This window comes from Prosopis cineraria, unplaced genomic scaffold (genome assembly GCF_029017545.1).
Source record: "Prosopis cineraria cultivar Desert tree isolate PC_DT_omini unplaced genomic scaffold, ASM2901754v1 PC4, whole genome shotgun sequence".
Lineage (NCBI taxonomy): Eukaryota > Viridiplantae > Streptophyta > Magnoliopsida > Fabales > Fabaceae > Prosopis > Prosopis cineraria.
The window spans coordinates 36,875,054-36,899,074 of record NW_026555335.1 but is presented as its reverse complement, the minus strand read 5'-3'; the positions used below and the strand labels follow the sequence as shown (position 1 = coordinate 36,899,074).

General features: G+C 34.3%; 3 protein-coding genes and 1 long non-coding RNA gene across 4 annotated transcripts; 3 read left to right on the top strand and 1 right to left on the bottom strand.

Annotated features, from left to right (window-relative positions):
* The first annotated feature begins 470 nt into the window (after positions 1–470).
* LOC129307731 (NAC domain-containing protein 104-like) lies at positions 471–1,575 on the top strand. The gene is made up of 3 exons (XM_054948602.1): positions 471–849; positions 952–1,223; positions 1,342–1,575. Exons 1-3 carry the CDS (start codon positions 687–689, stop codon positions 1,492–1,494), a joined length of 588 nt encoding a protein of 195 aa, XP_054804577.1. The 5' UTR covers positions 471–686; the 3' UTR covers positions 1,495–1,575.
* A 10,785-nt stretch (positions 1,576–12,360) lies between these two features.
* On the top strand, positions 12,361–13,815 carry LOC129309557 (uncharacterized). Its single transcript, XR_008592928.1, has 2 exons — positions 12,361–13,008; positions 13,242–13,815. It is a non-coding gene; the product is annotated as an uncharacterized LOC129309557 (long non-coding RNA).
* Positions 13,816–17,553: 3,738 nt separating this feature from the next.
* LOC129309360 (cation/H(+) antiporter 15) lies at positions 17,554–20,964 on the top strand. Its single transcript, XM_054950925.1, has 3 exons — positions 17,554–18,212; positions 18,304–19,302; positions 19,389–20,964. The coding sequence occupies exons 1-3, from the start codon at positions 18,003–18,005 to the stop codon at positions 20,643–20,645; spliced, it is 2,466 nt and encodes an 821-aa protein (XP_054806900.1). The 5' UTR covers positions 17,554–18,002; the 3' UTR covers positions 20,646–20,964.
* Positions 20,965–21,433: 469 nt separating this feature from the next.
* On the bottom strand, positions 21,434–23,550 carry LOC129309361 (protein ANTAGONIST OF LIKE HETEROCHROMATIN PROTEIN 1). Its single transcript, XM_054950926.1, has 2 exons — positions 23,212–23,550; positions 21,434–22,695 (listed from the first exon to the last, which is right to left on the bottom strand). The coding sequence occupies exons 1-2, from the start codon at positions 23,357–23,359 to the stop codon at positions 21,668–21,670; spliced, it is 1,176 nt and encodes a 391-aa protein (XP_054806901.1). The 5' UTR covers positions 23,360–23,550; the 3' UTR covers positions 21,434–21,667.
* Between the last annotated feature and the right edge of the window lie 471 nt (positions 23,551–24,021).

Below are 24,021 nucleotides of genomic sequence, written 5' to 3'. Positions count from 1 at the left end.
ATTAAAATTTTTATTTATAATTATTTGAATTGACCATTGCAACTCATTTTTTATATAAAATTTTGTTAAGGAGTTAATTGTCATTATTTTTTTTTTTCAGACATCGTTATTCTCCTTTTTTTTCTTTTATATCTAGAGTTCATTGGTAGAGTAAAATTGTGAGAGAAGTTTTTTAATCACCAAAATACATGTGTTGAATTGTCATTAGGAGGGAGGGGACATGATTATATTGATAAGCACAACGCTAAACTTGATCATTGCTTCTTCCATATGAATTCCTTCCACAGATCCAGTGGGAAACCACTTCCTTTTGAAAGGGAAAGACAGCTGCTTAACGTTCTGCGCATCATGGATTATGCTTGCCCGTAAGACAAGAAATGATTTTAAAAATCAAACTTTGAGAACTAAATGTGAAAATTTTCCCATTTCAACTTTAAGTGTCAAAGTATCGAAGCTGGTTTTGTTAGGTTTCAGGACCCTACTTTCTCATGATGTACAGTCCACATAGCGCCGCCTTTTGTATTGCAAGTTGCAATAACTCCATGCTTTCTTTCTTTTGAATCATAATCAACCGGAAGCTTTCTCCCTCTTCCCTCAACTATTTTACCTGCGTGTGTGTGTATAAATCACCAAGCTAGAGTCGGCGTCAAAATCCACAGCTAAAATCTCAAAGTACAGGAAATATTATGGGAAGTGAAAGGGTGAATCTTCCACCTGGCTTTCTCTTCTCTCCAACAGATGAGGAACTGGTTCTTCACTTTCTTTATCCCAAGGCTTCTCTTCTACCCTGCCATCCCAATATCATCCCTGATCTTGATCTCTCTCTCTCTCAGCCTTTCCAGCTCAACGGTATGCACGCACACGCGCGCACACACACATATCTGACATGACTGTTCAGAGTAATATGTTGTGTTCTGAATCTTTGTTAAATTAACCTTGTGTTTGTACCAGGGAAGGCGTTGTCAAGTGGAAACCAATTCTATTTCTTCACCAAGTATAAGAAAAAAAGAGCGACAGAAAGTGGGTATTGGAAGAAAATAGGAGTAACTGAGTCAGTAGTCTCAGCTGCTGGAAAGAAAGTTGGGATCAAGAAATATTTAGTATTCAATAATGGAGAAGCTCCTCATGACACTGAAACCAGCTGGGTCATGCAAGAGTACCATCTTTGCTCTTCTGGGTCTCACAATACGTCTCGTATAAACACTAGAGGAACTCCAAAACCAGTAAGTTATTTAGTTATATGTTATATATAGTTTGGCCAATCCAGTATATATTCACAATTTCTCATGGAGATTGATTGAAAATTGATGAGCTGTTTTGTCCTGTTGATTCAATCTAAAGGATGCAAGTGAATGGGTCCTGTGCCGAGTCTATGAAAAGAAGAGAGGCTCTGAAGATGATGATGAAGGTGGAAATACGGAGCTTTCATGGATGGATCAAATGTATATGTCGACGTTGGATGATGAAGAAGAAGAAATTACCTTCCCTAATTAGATTCAAAGCTTGGTTTACATGTACACCATCTTGTTGTTAGTTGCATGCTTTGTTATTATTACAATATTATCTTTTCAATCTCTTCCTAGGCTTTGCATGTTTGCTTTGCCAATATCAAATCTTTCATAATTCCGCGTAAGGGCTGTAAAAAGTAAAACTTTTATAATTAAAAAAATAGCAAAAATCGCATTGAAGAGCAGTGGAATATATTAATTGTGAAAATGGATTAAAGTATTCTAAATTTACTGTGAAATCCTTGACGTCACATCTAAGAAAAAGAGTGGAGGAGCAAATATTTAAAAAAAAAATCATGGCCTTCATTTTCAATTATTACACTTGTTAAATTATTATTGTTACTTGTCATTCTTATATGCATGCTCATTAAAACAATTCACTCACATGTCATTTTCTACCACCATAATTTTTAAAACATTGTACATGTTACTCCCTCTGTTAAAAAATATAAAACATTTTTAACCGAATCTCACCTCTCAATAAAGTAATTACCTACTTTCAAACTAACCCTATCTTTTCATATTTATCTCTATTAATCACCCTATAATAAATATAAAGTCATTATCAATAGGGACACTTATAAAAAAAAGACAATAATTACACCTTGAAAGACAAAATGCTTTATATTTTTAAATATCCAACTCTTCAAAAAATACCTTACGTTTTTGAACGAATAGAGTATCTCTTGTATTTGTGGTATGGTCATTTGTCATTTTCTTGTACATGTTTGTTAAAACAATATCATTACTTGTCATTTCTCACCATCACAATTTTTAGAACATCATACTAGTCATTTTTCACACTTAAGTTTGTAAATGACATTATGGTTATTTGTCATTTTACATGTGCCTGCTTGCCAAAACAATATACTCAATTATGTTTTTACTAGCATGCTTGTTAAAATATTACATTTTGTATTTTTCACACTTATGCTTGTTAAAGCTATTATCATTATTTGTCATTTTCTATATGCATGTTCGTCAAAATATTTCTACCGGCTAAAATTTAGAAGGGTTACTTTTGTCTTATCATCTTCAATTTTATTGTCAGATTTGACATCAGGGACTATAATAAATTTAGATTACTTTGGTCCTTTTTCACAATTAATGTGTTCTTACAGCCCTTCAATGTGGTTTTCCCCCAAACAAAATTATATCATATATCACGCAATTTTTTTGCCATCAATATGATGCAATTATTTGCTACATAATAATGCTTTATATAAAAATTAGCATGAGAATTGATTCTTTCAACATAAACATGATGTGCTTGGAACTGATTACTAAATTATGCTCATTCAAAATTGGAGCAAGGGCAAGCAGCCTTAGGACCTTGTGTGTGTATTTTAATTTTTGTCCAATAAATAAATATTTAATTCAAAATTCATGACTAATTTATAAAATTACAATAAAAATAATCGATAATTGCTATCAAACACTTGAACCAATATAAAATGGTCTAGCAATAATCTAAAGGGAGGCCATAATTCTTGGTCGTTACATTTTATTCCACTTTCATTACCTTTGTCTTCATCATTACTAATTGTAACTGTGGTATTTTTTCTGTAAAAAATATTCCCTTCATTTCAAATTATAAAAAACTTTTGAAGGAATTTTTTTATCTCAAAATATAAGACACTTTGAGTAGATTAAGGTTTCATTAAATGCACCAATTACAATATTACCTTTTCTCTCTCTATAATTAATATTTGTTTCTTTTTTTTAATATATTAAATGATGGGTATTCTTGAAAGTTTATATTTTTATTTTAGAAAGATAAGATTGTTAAGTATATTTAATAAAGTTTATTAATATGTAAAATTTTATCTAAAAATATCTTATAATTTAGGACGGAGGGAGTATAAGATATTTTTAACTAAATCTTACCCCTAATAAAGTAGTTACTTATTTTCAAACTAATACAATCTTTCTATAGTTATTGCTATTTAATAGGATGTTTTACTCTAAAATAAATATAAAACAATTTATTCATTAAAAACACTTTTGAGAAAAATGCAATGATTACACTTTGAAAGATTAAAAATATTTTACATTTTTTAACATATAACTTTTAAAAAATACCTTATATTTTTTTAACAGAGGAAGTATTACTTTTATTTTTTTAATGAGGAAGACATTATATTGCACTTTTTGGATCATAATATAAAAGATTTTTTAGAAACTCTGCTTGATGGACAATTAGATATTGAGTAGGTTGTATTTTTTTTTAATTATACCATTATTTTATGGCAAAAATACACAAAATACCATCAATTTTCTCAATCTCATCTTTAGAAGTTGAAAAAATCACACCCTTAATTTTTAAGATTTTGACATTGACCTCTTGTTGTTAAAATGACCATTAAATTATAGTTGATACAAAAAGTATAGGCTTTGAAAATAGCTCTGTTCTTGTGCTCTACCCCATGAATGAAAAATCTCCACTCCATCCCAACTTCATCTTCTCAGCTTCACCGGCCAAGGAAGAGATCATGAATCCACCTGCATCTAAAGAAGAAATCGACTCATTACTCAAAAACAACTCAAAGCCAGATGAGGAAATGATTGACAAAAATTTAAAGGCACAGCAAGAACCAGAAATTGAAATTTAACATGATAAGCCTTCTAAGTTAATGAATCACGATGATCAATCAAGAGTGATACATAATGGTGATGCTTCTGCATCTAATGCGAGTATTAATAGTCCATTAATGCTCCAATCATCTAAAACCCTTATCTCCTATGAAGATTTGCTTCTGGGATACGATGGATGTTTCGAGATCAATAATGGTAGAGAAACAAGCCATCTCCAAAATGAAGCTCTTGCTAAGGAATTGGACCAGAATTAGACACCATCGAAAAGGACAAAAAAGCTAATGGATCAATTCCTAGCTCTCCAAATCACTAATGAGGAGTGGAAAAAAATCTGCTTACTATGGATGAACGCGATAGTCATCAACATTCTGGGTTTACACCTCAATCCTAAATCTCTCAAACTCAAGTTAGCTAAGATGTGGCAACTAAAAGATTTTGAATTAGTAGATCTTGTTAACAATTATTATATTTTTAGAACCAAGGATCAATCAGCGTATGATAGAATTCTCACAAAGGGTTCATGGACAATCTTTGATCATTGTATTCTTATGCAATGTTGGTTACTTAGCTTTAACCTAAATTCTAATATCTTAGGAAAAATTGCGTTATGGGTCAAGCTAACTAATATTCCTATTCAATGTTATGACAAAGAGATAATATGGAGATTGGGTAATTGTATAGGGAAAAATTTGAAAGTAGACTCTAATTCCCTATCTAAATTTGACTTTAAGGATGAACAGGGGAAGACAGAAAGAGAAAAATTTGTGAGAATTAGTGTTGAAGTGGATCTGTAAAAAAATTGGTTCCTAGGTTTCTGATCAGGGACGAAATCTATAATGTGGAATATGAAAGTTTAAACGTGATCTGCTTTGGATGTAGTTGCTATGGACACAACAAAAACAATTGCCCTCACAATCCTTTGAACAAAAGTAAAAATAAAGCTAAAGAATGTGTAAATAATTTCGATCAACACAATAACATGAAGCAATAGTGCTCGAAGAAGGCAGAAGAACAGCATCAGAATCATATAGCTTAGGACTCACAAAAAAAAAAGCACCATCTCACCAAAGGAGATATTTAGAGAATGGATGAAGTACAAACATCTAAAAAATGCTTGATTTTTTAGGAACCCAACGGATAATCAGATTGCACGTCAAAATTACGAATTAAGCTTCACCTCCAAATTAAGATTTGACATTTTGTCCAGCCTAGAACATAATCAGATGGCAAAAAATAGGTAAAATCCTTCCAACGTTCCACCTAAAGCCCCTTTTATGAAAAATGTCAGAAAGGTATGGATGAAAAAGAATATGTTAGAACAAAAAGGGCTAGGCTAGATGAGCAAGAAGGAAATGATGAGGAAGGCATGGCTGGAGCTTGAAAGGAAGGAAAGAAGTTTGTTAAAGCCCCTTTAGCTATCAATGATGGGCCAAGTTTTAAATAGGACGGCCCAAGCATAATAAATCTAGACAAAGAGGCTTCAACCGAATGTCAGCCTAATAACACACCTAATAGGCCTTCTAAACGAGTCCACAATGTTGTGAGAGGAAATAAAAGAGACATGGGCTTTAGTAAGCCCATAAACGAAAATAACAAGATGATCATCTACTCTAAAAAGACTGAGCATACCGTATCTAAAGCTTTATTCTCCCTTGATCCTAAAGTCTGGCAATAATCAAATAGAGACAAAGAAATCAATATCAAGCAATATTCTAAATCCAACCCATGTTCTCACTTGACCATAGGATACCTCCAGACCCTGATCTCAATCTCAGCATTGTTCCTGAAACTTAATACAAAGAGGGCTATCCTAAAGATTTAAATAAATTAATGAGTCTGAATGATAATTAGAATGACCCTATTCAAATTAATGATGAAAATGATATCATTGATGATGACTTACTTGATGAAGATTATCAAAATTCTGTTCAAAATGATGATATGGAAGATGATGAATTTAATGATGACCCAGTTGAAGACTCCTTGGAAATCTTAAACAAATAGTCTATATCCAGGTTTATCTTCTCCATTTCTCCTTGGAAATTTAATGATTTAATTTGTTAGAACTGTAGAGGTGCTTGTGCTAAAAAATTTCTTAAATATATAAAAGAAATTACTAAAACTTATCACACTCAAATCCTTATCCTACTTAAAGCTCAAACTAGTGGCTCTAGAGCTAATAAAATAGTCAATAAGTTGGGTTTCTCTAATTGAATTTGAATTGAAGCAATTGGTTGTGCTGGCGGTATTTGGCTATTATGGGATAATAATATATTAACATTAATTATACTTATTCTAATGTTCAATTGTTGCATTGTAAGGTTAACATTTTAGCCAAAAATTACTCCTGTTTACTTTCATGTGTTTATGGTGATCCTAATCTTCTACATCATGATATGTTTTGGGATTCCATTACTTCTATAGCTAATAATAATTTTAATCCTTGGCTTGTCATAATGATTTTAATTCTTATTTTTCATGTGATGATAAATGTGGTGGATGAATTTCAACTGGAGATCTATGAAATAGTTCAGACATTGTATAAATTCTTCCAAACTTCTTGAGCTCAACTTCATTAGTGACAGATTTACTTGGGAGAATGGTAATGTAAAAGAGAGGATTGATTGGGCTTTCTGCAATACTGAATAGAGACTCAAATTGCACTAAGCCAATTCCTTCCACCTTCTTAAATACAGTTCTGATCATCGTCCGATTGAAATCCAATTGTTTAAAAAGGCCTCCCAAGAACATCAATTAAAACCATTTCGCTATCATGCTGCTTGGATGCTTGAAGAATCTTTCCTTCCTATTATCAAAGATTCTTGGACAAATAATAATTGGAAGAAGGGAGCTACTAGATTTGCTAATTCTGCCACCACTTGGAAAAATGAAAAACATCAGCAGCATCTCTTTTAAAAAGAAAAGAATTATAAGGAGATTGGAAAGAATTGATAAAAATAGAAGCCACAAAGATAATTACTTCCTTAGAAAGTTAGAAAAATCTCTTTGAGAAGACTGTAACAAAGTTCATTTGCAAGAAGAGCTTATTTAGTTTCAGAAGTCTAGATGTAAATGGCTTAAGTGGGAGGATCAGAATATAAAATTCTTTCACAATTCATCCATTATTAGGAAAAAAAGAAATCAAATTCTTGTTCTGACAGGTAAAGATGACAACTGGATAAAGGATCAAGTTATCCTTAAAAACATGGCCGTTTCCTTCTTTGAAGACCTCTTTAAAGAAGATGTTAATGTCAGACCTACTCTTTTTACAGCCAAATGCTTTCCCCCTCTATCTTCCATCCAACTTCAATTATTACATAAGGAAGTGACTGAGGATGAAATCAAAAGTGCTGCCTTTGATATTAGAACCTTCAAATCTCTGAGACTTGATGGTATTAATGTTGGTTTTATTCACTCTTATTAGGATAACATGAAGGATAACATTTTCAATCTTGTTAAAAGAGTGTTTAAAGAGCTAGATTATATAAGACAGGTTAATGACACCTTCATCACTTTAATTCTTAGGATTGATCACCCTACTTGCATGAAAGACTTCCGTCCTATTTTTCTATGTAATGTCAGTTACAAAATTATCACCAAAATCCTCTCCTTGCACTTATGTGATTGCAAGAACCATCTTATTGGTGATTATCAAAGTAGCTTCATACAAGGGTGGCAAAGTAGTGATAATATTATTATTGCTCAAGAAATCATCCACTCTATAAGAAACAAATCTAGGAAAAAAGGCTACATGGCTCTCAAGGTGAACATCAAAAAGACTTTTAATAGATCATCCTAAAATTTTATTGACAATACTCTCAACTCTATTAGGATAAATAGTCACTTCAGGAAATTAATACAGGTGGCTATCTCCACTACGAGTTTGAGAATTTTATGGAATGGCAAACTTTTTAAAGAATTCAATCCTTCTCAAAGCATTCGTGGGGGAGACCCTCTTTCACCTTACCTTTTTGTTCTTTATATTGAACGATTAAGTCATTGCATTCTAGATAGCATTGATAACAATGAATGAAAACCAATTAAGCTAACACCTAATGGGCTCCCTATTTCTCATCTTTTTTTCATTGATGATTTATTGCTTTTTGTAAAATTATCTCTTCCCCAAACGTGAATCATCCAACAATGTCTTTTGACATTCTGTAATGTTTCAGGACAGAAGATCAATACTAGCAAATCTAAGCTTTACTGTTCTAAAAATGTGAACATCAACATATTAGTACAAATTAGCAAAGATCTTGGAATTTCTCTCATGGCAACCTTGGCAAATACCTTGAAATTCCTCTTATTCATAAGAAGATTTATAAACTAACCTTTGCTCCTTTGAATGATAAGAAGAACTCTTGCTTGGCCAACTAGAGAAGTCAATACATCAACATAGCTGGAAAATCTATTCTTATAAAATCTATTCTCTCGGCTCTTTCTAGTTACATCGTGCAAACTATGTTCTTACCTGATAATATACTGAGGGATTTAGATAAAATTGCTAGAAACTTCCTTTGGGATTCATCTGAAAGGTTAAAGAAACCCCACCTTCTTTCTTGGGAACACGGCACTTTTGACAAAAAAGATAGGGGTCTTGGCATCAAAAAGTTTAAAAATCAAAATATTGCCTTTATCATAAAACTCTGGTGGGGTCTTATCACTAAACCTAATCGTCTGTGGGTTTAGGTCTTACGCGATAGATATAATTGCAAAAAACCCACTATCCCTATGGTCGTTAAACCAAATTCTTGGTCTTACATTTGGAGTAGCATATGCAAAATCTGGGATAGATTCATGTCTCATATTGGTTGGAAAGTAGGAAATGGTGCTAAAACATCCTTTTAGTATGATAAATAGACTTCTCTGCCTGATCCTCTTGTGAATTATGCTCATCACAATACCGATCCTATTCTTCATGCTAGAGTTTAAGCTAACTGGTGGTTGGAATTTTGATATTCTTCGTCGTTGCCTTCAACCAGAAGCTGTTAAACATATTTCCCTCATGCAATCTCTTAATAGCCATCATGGAAATGATACTATTATCTGGAGGCCATCTAATGATGGCAACTTCTCTATAAAATCTGCTGACAAGGCAATTGAATCTCATTAAACCTAGGATCACTCTCATATATGGCATAAAATTTGAAAATAGCCTACTTATAAAAAAAAATCAAATACTTCCTCTAGAAAGCTACCTGGGATCGACTCCAAATCAATACTCTCCCAAATGGGAATGCTATTTAGCATCGTATTTGCCCCCTTAATTGTAACTCTCCTAACTCCTCTATTCACATTTTATGAGACTGTTATGACGCTAGGGAGGTATGGGAAAAATTGGTTAATCCTTCCAAACATAATATTTTCTTTTCTCTTCATATGCAGGACTGGATATTATGGAATGTCAAAAATGAAGCAGAAAGTCACAGAAGAAGCTTTTTGCACAAGCCTGTTGGAACATTTGGAAAGCTAAATGCAAGAAAGTCTACTCTAAAAATGCCAACTTGAACAACAACATCACCTTCTCCGGCACACGCCAAATTATCAATGATATGAGACTTTAATCCAAACTTGACCCTTTGAGTAAAATTGACACTAGGCATGAAGCTAGATGGAATCTTATTAATCCTGGGTAGGCTAGACTGGATGTTGATGGCTCAGTTAAACGTAATGGTGTAGTTGCTTGTAGAGGGCTTATCAGAGATGACAAGGGTAGCTGGATTAAGGTTTCTCCAAAAATTTGGGTTATCGACCTAACATAGCGGCCAAACTTATAGGAATTTTAGAAGGACTTAACATGTGCTGGGATGCAAAGATTTACAGAGTGAATGTTTACATTGACTCTATAGAGGCTTTGTCCCTCATTAATAGTAACTTCGATCCTAGCCATTTTAGCAACTATCAGGAATATCAGAAATCTCATTATGAAAAATTAAGAAATCACCCTTGATCATATCTACAGAGAAGCCAACTGATGCGTAGATCTTCTAGCCCACAAGGCTTCAAGAGACGATTTTGATACTACCTTTTTGACAGACCACTTGCAGACTGTAGTAGCCTTTTGGCTTTTGAAATGACTTGATTTTTGTTTTTGGTCGTTTTACATGATTTTACTGTGGCCTTCTATTAAAAAAAATGACCATTAAATTTAATAGAATTCATGCCACATCAAAGTATATAAAATTTTTTGAAAGATGACATGTGATTTAATGCATTCAATTAATTTATACTCTTAATTTGCAAATGGGCAATTTTATGATTCTATTCATAACAATCCCAATTCGCAGTCTCTTACCTTGTCTGCTCTCTATCTCTCTGAAATCACAAGTCTTTCTTATTTGTAATGTTTATTCTACTTTTAATTATCTTCTTCGTTTGAAAATCATTCTTACGCATTCCATTTCCGTTACTTTCTTTAAATCTAGAATTGTTTCCTGAAGCTTCTCACTGTCTTCATTGGAAAAACAATAATTTCTTTTTTTTTTTGGTTAATAGCTCCTTAAATTTATTTATGCAGAATAAGTTCATGTCAAAAACCAATCGCACACATAAAAGATTTGCAGAGAGAGCAAAAGGAAAACAAAATGGAAGGAGGTAGGAATTAGAGATTGCCACTAAGAAAATTACAAAATTGCCCAGGAGCAAATTATCAAGATAAATTAATGATTGATAAAAAAAAGATTGCATGTCACCATCCAATAATTGTTTTTTTATAACTGAGGAGGCTAGCTAAAAACTGGAGAGAAAAAAAAAAAAGCAAAAAAATTAGGCCTGTCCGAACAGGGCAACACCTCTAAACCGTCCAATAATTTTAAAAAGTCTGCTGACATAGCATATATTTTAGGATAATTTAACTATCACTTAAACAATAAGGGGTTAACGGTCAAAATTTGAAAGTTAAAGTTGTGATTTTTAAACTATATGTAAACAATAAGGTTATATGTATCTGACTTAAAATTGAGGAGGATTTTATATAATTTAGACTTACTTTACTATATTCCACTCAAATAATTAATGAGAATGTTTTATTAAATAAGTCAAATATTAGATTTATTCACTCAAGGATATGATTGAGGACATATAAAATTTTTTTAAAAATTAAGACTTTAACAATTTTCTTAGAAAAATATAAATTAATTAACAATAATTTATATTAGAGTCTATAGAGAATTGTACTACAAATGAAAGAAAGAAAAGAGGTCTTAAGTTAAGGGTTTCAACTTTAATTTCTAATTTTTTTAAAAAAATAAAAGGACATGCATATAAGTCAATCCTAAACTTTAGTATCCATTTGAATTTCAGTTGGATATAACAGATTATGAAAATAATTGATTAAGTAGTAGATTTTAATTATAATTGATTATGTTATAACGTAATGTGTTTGGATACTATTTTTTTTAAAACTAATTTTAACAAAATTAAAGATATTTAGATAATTTAATCAGAATTAATTTTTAACTATATAAATTACTATATAATTTAATTTTTAAATACCAAATATTATTTTTTGAAGATATAAAGTTTAAATTTTATTAAGAAAAAAAGAGAAAAATGAAGAGAGTTTGGTTTTATTTTTATTAAATTATGTGCTTTCTTTGTAATTTTTCTTGGGCCTATATTTTTTTCCCAACATTTTTGACAAGCTTTTTCGAAAAAGCTCTGATTCTCAGCTTTCAAAAATAATCAATTTTTGGCCCAACAATCGATTCTCCAAAAAAGTTAGTGTTTGGATAATTTTGTGAAGAATTAATTTTTTGGACCAAAAATTAATTATTTTTACTATCCAAACACACTGAAAATAAAGTTGGCCTTTTTAGGCCATGAGCTTATTAGGGCTGAATTTATAAACTAGGTCTATTTTTTTTATTATAAGTATAAAAGTTTAAATTTAGAAATTTCATCTTGGCTAAATGAGATTAGAGCTCAACTCATATAAATTCACCTAATATGATGCACAAAAAAATCATGTGATAATTGAGTTAAACTGATATTTATTGTATTAAAAATTAAAATAATCACTACAACAAATAACTATAAGGGGTTTAGGGCCACTTCTTTCTCCTTCCCGGGCTCTAATTTTTCTTCATTGTTATTTTTTTTTTTCGGTTCATGAAAATCGAGTAAGGTCAATATGGGCCTTACGGGCCAGAGCCAGTTTAAGCCGAGGTCCTAAAAAAGCCCACTATGTCAAACAACCCTAATGCCAATCTCTATATATATAGAAACTTGAATTACGAAGCAATTGAACATGGCCGTCTCTCTTTCCCAGCATTTCTGCGATTCTGTCTCGTAATTTTGCAGCGTGTAGGTTTTTTAAACGTTCGTTTTTGATCGATGTCCATGAGAGATTCGACCACCAATGCAAAAATTTGTCGAATCTCTTATAGACATGATCAAGACGAACGTTTTCAGACCAATTTTCGTTGAGATTTTAAGTTGAGAAAACTTTAAAGCAAGTTCAGCTTCTTGATTGGATCTCGATGTTGAAGTTACGGTCCAGTCAATCATCTTTACAAACTTGCGATATTCAATTTGCCAGTGTCACTCGCCTGATTTTGACTATTTCGGATATTTTAGGCCCTTTTATCGCTGGCACATCTCAATTTATCACACTCATACTTCATTGTGTTTTTCCAATTTTCTTCAATTGTCTAGTTGTGATTTCAGTACTTGAATAACATTAAGGGCTGTTAGTCAAGCAAACGCACTCTGTCCCAAAACCGTGTTTGACGCAAATGTTTTGAGGCAATTTCTTCGTTTGCGATAGTAGTGGAGTTTCTGAAACTCCGGTTTCAGATACTCCAATCCAGCAAACTCGCCCATATGGTTTGTTTTGATTGGTAGCCTTATTGGGCACATTGTTGGAGTACAAATCACTTTGTATGATTCAAGAATGAATGATAATGTGAGCACTTTTTTTCACTGACTGTAAAAATGGACAAATAAAATTGTTGAAAAATGGACTACTACTATGAGATCTATTTTCTAACAAGATCCCTTTATTAGAACAAGGAGATTCTAAGTTTCTAAATGTTTTTGGCTTTTTCACTAAAAGAAGTTTGTTGCTATGAGGTGTTATTGAATGGGATTGTTACGAGGCATGAAGCCAAGCATTTCTGTCTTTCTTGATGTCATCAGGTTAGATTGAAATTTCTCCCTGATCTGAAGCGAGGTTTATATCTGAACCTCTGGGAGAGAACACGGACTACCATTGCATGCCATTTCCTATGGGGCTATTCTGATCTTGAATTCTAGGAATAATGAAGTGAAATTGACTGATACGATAACTTTAGATCAACGGAGAAGTTGCAGTGAATGGATAAGTGACAAATAGGAGCAGACATTAGATGTCCTTTTCAAGTTTTTCTGGACTTTCAGCAATTTTAACTAGATGATGATATCTTTGTGAAAGTGAGTTAAGGGATCATGTTTGAATACTACATGCTGAATCATTTGAACATGATGTGGTAGATAGAATGTGTTGGAACATGATTGTTGTGCTCCTAAGATCGTAAAATTTAAGATGTTATTGTTGCCAATGTACACATGAATTCAGAAGCAGCAACAGAAGAGGCTTTCCTAGAAGGGTTACTACTTACCATTGATGATCTTACCTTCCCTCAGGTTACAAGCACATGCTCCAATCCACATATAATTGAAAAATTTAACATGTTTATTATCTTCGTTTCAATATATGATTTGGGCTTGCAAATGGTATGCCTAACAGGCACTGAATCTGATTGAAGTCTCGTCCTCTTAATTTGCAAAAATTGCCTAATTAGTTGACTAGATTTGTTCCCTATTGTTTTTGGAAAGGAGATTTGTCCTTTTTATATTCATGTCTTTATAGTTCTGACTACATGCAGTATATGGAACCAAGATTGCCTACAAGAATTCACAAATCAGTGGTTTTCTATTTGATGCTTGCAATAGTTTTCTATGGGGATCCAAAGAAAATGGCAGTGCCAATGCTTTTGTCTCCTGGAATCAATGTTGCTTTTCAAAAGCATATAGGGGGTTGAACGTAAAAGATTGTAGACTATGGAATCAGACAGCCATGGCAAAGCTTTTATGAGCTCTTGCGAAAAAAGGGACAAATTATGGGTAAAATGGGTGAATGGGATTAGAAAAAACTAACGCATTTGAGCAATAAATTTGTGCAAGGCTCTCCAAGTGTCATTAGGAGGGCAAGCACCGTTGGCATATGCATGGTATTTGATGGGTATCAATTATCAATAGCTCAACGGCCGAGGAATCAGATTTGCTCAAGCCCCTTTTTGAATGGGGTAAATATATTAACTAACCTGCCAGGTCAATTTTTTATGCTTGTGTGCTTTGTAAAATTGATAATGAAAAGTTTGTTAAATACGGCTATGGAGTGGATTGATTATAATGCCATGAATCTCTCAGATCAACAAGTACATGTTTGATTTTCTGTCAAATTCACAAGCAAATATCTTACAAAAAATATTTTCTCGCAACATCTGAATCATGTTCTTTAAAAAAGACAATTTTCCATAGGGGTTCCAAAATCCTGATGATTAAGTTGGGCAAATCATCGCCATCCATTCTTCTCCATTTAATCCAATGGCTGTTGCTATGGTTGCTTCTTCCTTTGATAGCCACAGATTCGAAAGTAGGGAGTGGAGACAACATTTTTACTTAAAATAAATCTTAATTATTTGTTGTATAAAAATCTTAATTATTTCTTAAGAAAAATCAATTATAATTTTAGATATTTATTTTAATATTAAGGCCCTAAACTTTGACTCAACTAGGAACTGAATTTTAATAGTCATTTTAATTAATTTACACCTCATATAATTAGTCAATAATTGTATTGATAAGTTAACATAATTTATGTAACTAACTAAAAACAAATTACCCCTTGAATGAGTTTAATTTTTATCAATCTAATATTTTAAATTGCATTTTGTTTATTTGTTTTTAAAGTTTTCGTACCTTTTTTTTTTTTTACTTAACTCATTATTCCACGTAGTTGTTACCAACATTCTACAATCTATGTCAATAAATTTCAACAATATTACTGTCAACTCCTCAATCAATAAAGACAAAATCAATAATTAAAATAAGTTTAAGAGACCCAGTTAACAAAAATTAAACTTTGAAAGATCAAATTAATAATTGAAGTAAACTTAAATGATTAAAAGTTAATTTTCATTGTTTAAGTTGTTTGTGTGAGGTCTGAGAGAAACTTTCCGTGGTTGTTTCTCTACTTTATAAAAAGAAATAAATATATTTTATCTAATTAATAAATATTTAAAATTATAATTTATTTTAAAATAAGAAAAATCTAATTATAATTTTGATTCAATTAAAATCTTATCCCTAATTGAGTCAAAGTTTAGGGCCTTAATATTAAAATAAATATTTATTAACAATATTAATACTCACAAAGGGTGGGTCTAGCAAATGTGGCTAATCTCTCATAATATGAGAAATTAAAGTTTTAATTTTTATTAAGAGAGATATTCACATTAATACTTAAAATATGATTACTTTGTATATCTATGGAAACCCCTAAAAAAATTATAATTATTTTTCAAAAAATAATTAAGATTTGCCATAAGCCCAAAAAAAAAAATGTTGTCTCCACGCTGCCAATTTCTCCCAGTTTTGCCATAAGCTAGATGATTTGCACCAATATAATCACCAGGTGACGTTCCGATCCCGACAATCAACGTCAACACCATTATTCCCTTCTCTCTCCTTTCATTTCTAGCTTTCTTTTCATTTCATTATGAATCTCCATCACACAAAACCATAAGGAATTTGCAACAACTTCGACTATGTTTAGATAATTATCTAAGACTAATTTAGACCGATGAGTAAGGTGAATTACATTATAAACGGCTAGGAAAGCTTATGAATCTCACTTTTAAGAATCTTCAATGACATTTATTCAACAAACACATTTGCTTGCGTTTTCACTTTAAACTAGAAACCACGTAACCATTAATTCGGTTTATTTTCTAGCAAACAATTTAGGTAACTAAATCCACTCATTTGAATCTGTTTTATCAGTCTTTGAACTCATTTGGATTCATTCAATCATTTACAACTCATCTTACTAGGAGAATTCGACCTACATTATTCGGTATTCCACAATATGGTAACTTAATTTAAGGCCTAAGCAATGTAGGTTATTAAATTTGGCGTTAGCCCTTTCTCTTTTTAAAACATCATTATATGAGTTAACTGAAACGATAACTTGCATGCTTAAATTTCATCTTATTAAAAACATTACTCCCTTCGTTTAAAAATATAAAGTATTTTTAATCAAATTTTACCTTTTAATAAAGTGATTACTTATTTTCAAACTAACCATATCTTTTTTATTTATTCCTATTAAACACCCTATAATAAATATAAAGTTACTATCAATAGGGACACTTAAAAAAAGTAATTGTTACACCTCGAAATACTAAAAATACTTTACATTTCTGAACATCTAACTCCTCAAAAAATGCCTTACATTTTTTAATGGAGGGAGTATATAATAATTAATTTACTTATTATAATTAAAATTTTTTGTCATGATTTAAAATAATTAATTAAGAGCTCCAACATACAAAAATATTTTTTAAAAAATTTTTAGCATATGATATATCCATTATATATACATGTTCACATTGGCACTAATTAGGTCGTTATCCATCTTCGCTGCAACTTCTATGTTGACTTGACCTAATGTTATCAATATTCCTATAGAATTCAAAAGTAATTAGCACAAGCAGCAGATCAGACAAGAATAAAAATTATGATTTTTTTAATCACAAAATAATTATTCCCTGAGTTTTTGGGCTTGTTAAGTTTATATAGATTTCTATTATATATGTCGGATAAACTCGTACTGAAGAAAAGAATTAATATCTGGGTTTGATATATCTGGTTCACGAGGTCAATTCCCACTAACAAAGTGCTAAGACAAAAGATCTACCTTCCCTAGAGTAATTAGACTGCCATTGATATTTCTCTTTCTTTCGTTTGTAGATCAATAAATCACACGTCTGATTTTCCGTCAAATGTCCTGGAAAATATTTTGAAAAATTGATTTCAAGATCCACATAAAAAAAAAATTCTCATAAAATTACTCTGAAAATCTCGTGTCTTTTATTTATTTTTTAACCGAAATTGTTATGTTATTGATCTCATGTCTTTCACAAAATTGTCAATTATAATCTCAAGTATTTTACTGAAATTTGTATAGGGTTGTTAATGGAGTTATTCAGTTGATGACTAAGGAACAATAATTAACAACTATTTAGTATTATAATTGATAACTTTAATAAAAAAATATGAAATTTCAGAATAACATTGTAATTTCTTCATGAAAATTTTTGAATTTAATTTTTTTTTTTTGTGTAGAACTGAAGAATAAATTAACTTTCTCACAACTCCTCAAATCCAATGATGGCGTTGCTTAAAATAGACAAATTTGTGTACAACATACGCCCCACAAAGCTCACGTTCCAATTGAAGTGGACAATCACCACCACCTTCATTCCCTTCTCTTCCCTTCCCCTTCTAATTTTCTCTGCTCCTTTCCTTTTCAATATCCTTCACACAAAGCCACAAACAGTCTCTTCCCATTTTCTTCATCCATGTTCTCTTTCTCTCTCCCAATCCCTCAATCCCAACTAACACCAACGATCAAGTCGTTTTTAATTTCTTCCTCATCACCACCTTCATTGCCCCTCGGCAATGGCAGCGCACGTACGTACGTTTGGTTTGACTCATCATGAAACCAGCGTCACCTGAGGTTGGAACATTAATTCGGACGTAACGTACGAGGAGTAATCATAAGACGTTGGCCGGCCGGTGTGGTTAGGGACAACAAGTGATCAGATCAAACAAAACGTAAATTACAAAATAAACATGGAGGATTTATCGAACGGTACTGCCGACGACATTGTCTGCTACGCACCAACTCTGATCACCACAAATGGCATCTGGCAAGGAGACAACCCTCTGGACTATTCCCTTCCTCTCTTCATCTTACAGTTAACCTTAGTCGTCGTTGCTACTCGCATCTTCGTCTTCATCCTCAAGCCATTTCGCCAGCCTCGCGTCGTTTCAGAAATCTTGGTCCGTACTCACTGCGCAAAACAGCCTGATCTCTTATATAAGTATAGCGCAGAAAATTAAATTAACTCTCTTTGTTTTTTGTTTTTTTCAGGGAGGAATAATGTTGGGTCCATCGGTGTTTGGAAGAACAGAGAAGTTTGCGGCTGCAGTATTTCCTTTAAGAAGCGTGATGGTGATTGAAACAATGGCTAACGTTGGTCTACTTTACTTTCTGTTCTTGGTGGGTTTAGAGATGGATATTATGGTCATCAAACGCGTGGGTAAAAAAGCTGTAGCCACAGCGATTGCTGGTATGATCTTGCCTTTCGCCATTGGTGCTGCATTCTCCTTCCTTCTTCACAAAGAAAACAAAACAAGCATAGGCCATGGGACCTACATTCTCTTCCTCGGTGTAGCTCTCTCTGTTACTGCATTTCCTGTTCTTGCTCGTATTCTCGCAGAGCTCAAGCTCATCAACACAGAACTGGGCAAGATCGCTCTTTCTTCTGCTTTAATCAATGACATGTTCGCTTGGGTTCTCTTGGCTCTAGCCATTGCGTTGGCTGAGAATCAATCTGCGTCGTTGGCTTCACTTTGGGTGGTCTTGTCGAGTGCAGTTTTTGTAGGGTTTTGTATGTTTGCTGTGAGACCAGCAGTTTCATGGATAATCTCGAGAACTCCAGAAGGAGAAGCGCTCAGTGAATTCCACATATGTTTGATTCTGTCTGGGGTTATGATTTCTGGTTTCATCACTGATGCGATTGGGACCCACTCTGTGTTCGGAGCTTTTGTGTATGGCTTGGCCATCCCTAACGGGCCACTTGGCATGACGCTGGTGGAGAAGCTTGAGGACTTTGTTTCAGGACTGTTGCTTCCTCTCTTTTTCGCCATTAGTGGGCTTAAGACTAACATCGGAGCCATCAAAGGAGCTGCCACGTGGGCTATTCTCTTCCTCGTCATCTTACTTTCATGTATCGGAAAAATCATCGGAACCTTGGCCGTCGCCATCTATTATCAGATGAGCCTTCGTGAAGGTATTTCCATTGGCTTGCTCATGAACACCAAAGGCCTCGTCGAAATTGTTGTCCTTAACGTAGGAAGAGACCAGAAGGTAATTATTAACTAAACTATAGCTGTGATAGTTACTATATATATATATATATATATATTCTGAATCATGTGATTATGCATTCGCAGGTGTTGGACGATGAGTCATTCGCGATCATGGTGTTAATAACATTAGTGATGACAGGACTCATTGTGCCGCTAGTGTCATTGATTTACAAACCGTCAAGGAGGATTGTTTCGTACAAAAGAAGGACGATCCAGACAACGAAACGAGATTCAGAGTTGAGAATTCTTGTATGCGTTCATACTCCGAGAAACGTTCCGACCATAATTAACCTTCTAGAAGCTTCAAACCCGACCAAGAAATCACCCATCTGCATCTACGTCCTCCACTTGGTGGAGCTCACAGGTCGGACCTCCGCCATGCTCATCGTCCACAACACCAGAAAACCAGACTGCCCCGCCATCAACAGGACCCAAGCTCAATCCGACCACATCATTAACGCCTTCGAAAACTTCGAGCAACACGCAGGTGGTGTGTCTGTCCAGCCCTTAACAGCAATCTCTCCCTACTCCACCATGCACGAAGATATCTGCAACCTCGCAGAAGACAAGAGAGTCGCCTTCATCATCATCCCTTTCCACAAGCAACAAACCGTTGACGGTGGAATGGAAGCCACCAACATGGCCTTCCGTACTATCAACCAGAACTTGCTCGGCAACTCGCCTTGCTCCGTTGGAATTCTCGTAGACAGAGGACTCACCGGCTCTAACAGATTAGCCGCCAGCCAGATCAGCCACCACGTTGTCGTTTTGTTCTTCGGCGGGCCCGACGACAGAGAAGCGTTGACGTACGCCGGGAGGATGTTGGACCAACCGGGGGTACATCTCGCCGTGATGCGTTTTGTTCCCGGAGAAGAAGCAATGGAGCAACAATCTGGTCTGAACAAAGACAAAGAGAAGCGATTAGACGAGAGCGTTCTGAAGGAGTTTCGAACGAGAAGCGAGCACGATGATTCATTGGCGTATATTGAGAAAGTGGTGAATAACGGAGAGGAGACTGTGGCGGCGATAAGGTCGATGGATGATATACACAATTTGTTTATAGTGGGAAGAGGACAAGGGATTATAACGCCGTTGACGGCGGGGCTGACGGACTGGAGCGAGTGTCCTGAGTTAGGCGCCATCGGGGATTTGTTGGCGTCGTCGGATTTTGCAGCTACAGCGTCGGTTTTGGTGGTGCAACAGTACATCGGGTCGTTCGGAGATATCTTGACCACGCCGGATCACACCCATGAAGAGTATCACCACCATGATCACCATCATCTGTCGCCGCTAAGTAGAGCTCAAACTAGTGCGTTCCGTACAGAATCGATATCCTTGTGATTGAGAGGAATTTGGGTGCTTTCTTGATTAGATTTTTTGACGACGCCGGAAAATACCGCATGAAATCATCAAAGAAAGATGCTTTTCTAAGCCAACTCAGTTCGTGACTGTGAACAATTTCTTGATACGCACGGAGACGAATTCCTGTAAATATATAAACAGGGGAAGCCGGTGAATGGAATGGATGATGAATGTCGATGATGAAGTACGTGGAAGCAGATAGAAGTGGCTTGTAAGTGTAAATTAGTGCTATATACTAGATCCAATAGAAATTATTAACCCTTCAAACTAAAGTTCTTCATTTTTAATTTTTTTTCCCCTTTTACCTCGTCATTGATCATATTTTTTTCTTGGACCTACAACTAATTCAGAATGCAGTTTTCACTCACAAGTCACATTTCACAACTAATTCATGTGAGTATTTATCAATGAGATCAATTGTTAAAAGCCAACGGCCAATTATTAAATGAGGGTATTTTTGAAAAAAAAAAATTTGTAACATTTATTAATTGCAACTAATTTTAACTCCATTTATTGATCCTAATGAATTAGTTATTCGTCTCTTCATTAAAAAAAAAAAAAAAAACTGGAGGTAGTAGTTAGCTAATGTGGTTTCTTGATTAACTAATAGATTTAATTTCAGTCAAAACCACATCTGGTTTTAATTGCCCTGTTCGCTTACTTTGTTTATTCAATAGTTCTAATTGAAGTAGTTGAATAATTGACTGAGTTGCACTATATTGCAGAACTCGTAAATTTGTTCAATTTTGATACTATCAACAACAGTGTCACCAAACTACACAAGACAATAGCTTGCTTGTTTTATTACCAAAAGGATCTGACAGTCGTTTAGCTAAGAGATCCTATCGTTCATATGACACTGCTCAGTAACTTATTAGGGAAATAGATGGGACTAAAAAGAATAACACAGCCTCTAATTCAAAATTGAATGGAGTTCAAAAATCATATCTTAGAGAATATGAACAGTATCAGCAGAGCTAAAAAGAACCTCCGAATTGCTTTTAATGTAGCAAGGCCTTTGCCAAATTATCTCTCAAGGTCCTTCCTAAAGGATCAACATGCTTACAGTACTGTTCCCCATATCCAGAATCATGATGACCAGACAAGGCAACATCTGGGTGCAAAGCATCTCCACTGTCAATTATTATATTATGAAGCAAACAACATATCAATATAATACTTGGCAATTTCCTCTTATCTGGCCTCCACATCACCTTGCTAAGGATTCTCCAGCTGCCCTTTAACTGTGAGAAAGCTCTCACAGCAAGCAGCCTAGCAGCCCGGTGCTTATCATTAAAACCAGACTGAGTGTTAAAGATACTATCAGTTTCATAAGGAGTTATAAGCCATGGAAGAAGAGGGTAACCAAATCCACCAACGACATATTCTCTAATCATGTCTCCTCTGGTTGAGGTTATTGCCTTCCCGTTTAATCGCTCCCCCTTCTCACACAGTTTGAAAAATCCTGAACATTTCAATAGCCGGGAAAATGGCATGCCTCCTGGCAAACCTGTCATGATATCAATAAATCTCATTTCATGATCGACAATTCCTTGTAACAACATGCTGTAGTTGTTTTCTTGGTCACACCAATCATCTGAGGTTTGGACAGCAAGGGTCATCATTATGTGTGTTGCATCAATGGCTCCACAACAATTAGGCAGCCGATAGGATGATTCAAACTTGGACTTGATGTCTTCCATTCTATTGAAATCAGGCCACTTGAGATGATGTCTCGCCCGTTCTTCCATGGCCTCGATGAATCTCCAAGTCACCTGAGAAACTGTGGACTGCCCAACCCCGAAGGAAGCTCCAACAGAAACTTGAGATTCGCCAGATGCTAGCCTTCTGAGGGCAATGGCAACCTGCTTCTCAACACTAAGAAGCCTTCCCTCGATGTTGATGAGCCCAGATGGTGGCCTTGATATGAGATCCTCCCTTACAAGGGAACATATGTACTCAAAAGTCTTCTTTGAAACCCTAAAGAAGTACTTAAATCCTTCTGCTTCATCACTGGGTACTGAGTATCCTGCAGGTTTGTATCAATGCCGTGAGATTATCATCAAGAACATTACAAAAATAAGATTTGCCTAGGTTAAGCTCATTACCCGAGAGAAGCAAACCCTTGCATACAAACTATAGCGGTTTGTCTTCTTAATAACAGTCAAGCATTCACTAATAAATTCGCGGAAATTCTTTTTCTTAGCGTGACTAAGAAGTAATGACAGATTCTACAGTTCTTCTATAATTAATTCATTAACTCGTTCATGGTTTCACCTTCAAGCACTTCGACAGACCAAAAGTCACTCTTCTTATTCATCATGGATTAAGGGGGGGGGAATCACAAACCTTTTAAGATATTAAAACCCTACATAATACATATTCCATTAACGTTGACGAACAATAGAAGCAATTAATTAACAAGTTCTCTCGACAACAATCAGCATAAAGAAACCAACCCAGAAAAGGATTCGAACAGAAACATCAGAACAGCTGAACCGCAGGATCATTGATGAAGTAGAAAATTTGAAGTAAAATAATGAACCTGGGGCGGTAGAATTTTTGTGCCAGAAGCTATTCCACCAGTCGGTCTCACTGGTTCTGGGTTCTATAGGAACAACGCTGAGCTGTCTGCGTTTCTTGAGTTTCTTGGTTCCCCTTTTAATCTTCTTTGATTTCTTGAGAGGCGCCATGGAGGAAGAAAGAATAAATCACTGTTCGCAAATCCAACGACGGGCACAGGGGAGTAATTTGCAAAGAAAAGATGATCTGCGAACGAAGCGAAACCAATGACCGTCCAAGGAAAAAGGTCAAATTCGCCGGTGAATGCCGCTTTCAAACCAAACGAGAAATGAAAACAGGAACGGAGGACTCACGAGCTAAGCAGCTAGCCCATATCTATGGACTTTAAAACCCAAGCCCGTCAAGCCCTTCTCTACAATGACGATTTTTTTTTTAAGCGTAGAAGGGACATAATTTGATTCAGTGTAAACCGTCAATTAAAGCTAAGCATTACCATCAATGATTGAGTCTACTTAAACTGACTGGTCCCTTATAATATCAGGAACTAAAGTTTAGATTTTTATTGTGAGAAGTGCCCCAGTTAAGCTTGGTTTGGTTAGAAGAAAAAGCAGGAAAAAAAAGAAAACTAAAAAAATTTCGAAAATAATAAATTTTTTATTAGTTTTAAAAGTTTTCTCTTCTAATTTTGCTTCATTTTTCCCCCTTCTTTATTCAAGTAAAGGATGTGCATGATTACTTTTAATAAAAGGATAAAAATAAATAATTAAAAAAAAGAGCAAAGTTAAGCATTATTGTTGTTATTGTATTTTATCCTTTCAATGTTATATAGCAT

What these genes read in the sequence shown, in the direction of transcription:
- LOC129307731 (XM_054948602.1), top strand. Translation starts at nt 687, where the DNA reads ATGGGAAGTGAAAGGGTGAATCTTCCACCTGGCTTTCTCTTCTCTCCA. An exon ending in TCAGCCTTTCCAGCTCAACG is followed by an intron (nt 850 to 951) that starts GTATGCACGCAC and finishes TGTTTGTACCAG; the next exon opens with GGAAGGCGTTGTCAAGTGGA. An exon ending in CTAGAGGAACTCCAAAACCA is followed by an intron (nt 1,224 to 1,341) that starts GTAAGTTATTTA and finishes TTCAATCTAAAG; the next exon opens with GATGCAAGTGAATGGGTCCT.
- LOC129309360 (XM_054950925.1), top strand. Translation starts at nt 18,003, where the DNA reads ATGGAGGATTTATCGAACGGTACTGCCGACGACATTGTCTGCTACGCA. An exon ending in GCGTCGTTTCAGAAATCTTG is followed by an intron (nt 18,213 to 18,303) that starts GTCCGTACTCAC and finishes TGTTTTTTTCAG; the next exon opens with GGAGGAATAATGTTGGGTCC. An exon ending in ACGTAGGAAGAGACCAGAAG is followed by an intron (nt 19,303 to 19,388) that starts GTAATTATTAAC and finishes ATGCATTCGCAG; the next exon opens with GTGTTGGACGATGAGTCATT.
- LOC129309361 (XM_054950926.1), bottom strand. Translation starts at nt 23,359, where the DNA reads ATGGCGCCTCTCAAGAAATCAAAGAAGATTAAAAGGGGAACCAAGAAA. An exon ending in CAAAAATTCTACCGCCCCAG is followed by an intron (nt 22,696 to 23,211) that starts GTTCATTATTTT and finishes ACAAACCTGCAG; the next exon opens with GATACTCAGTACCCAGTGAT.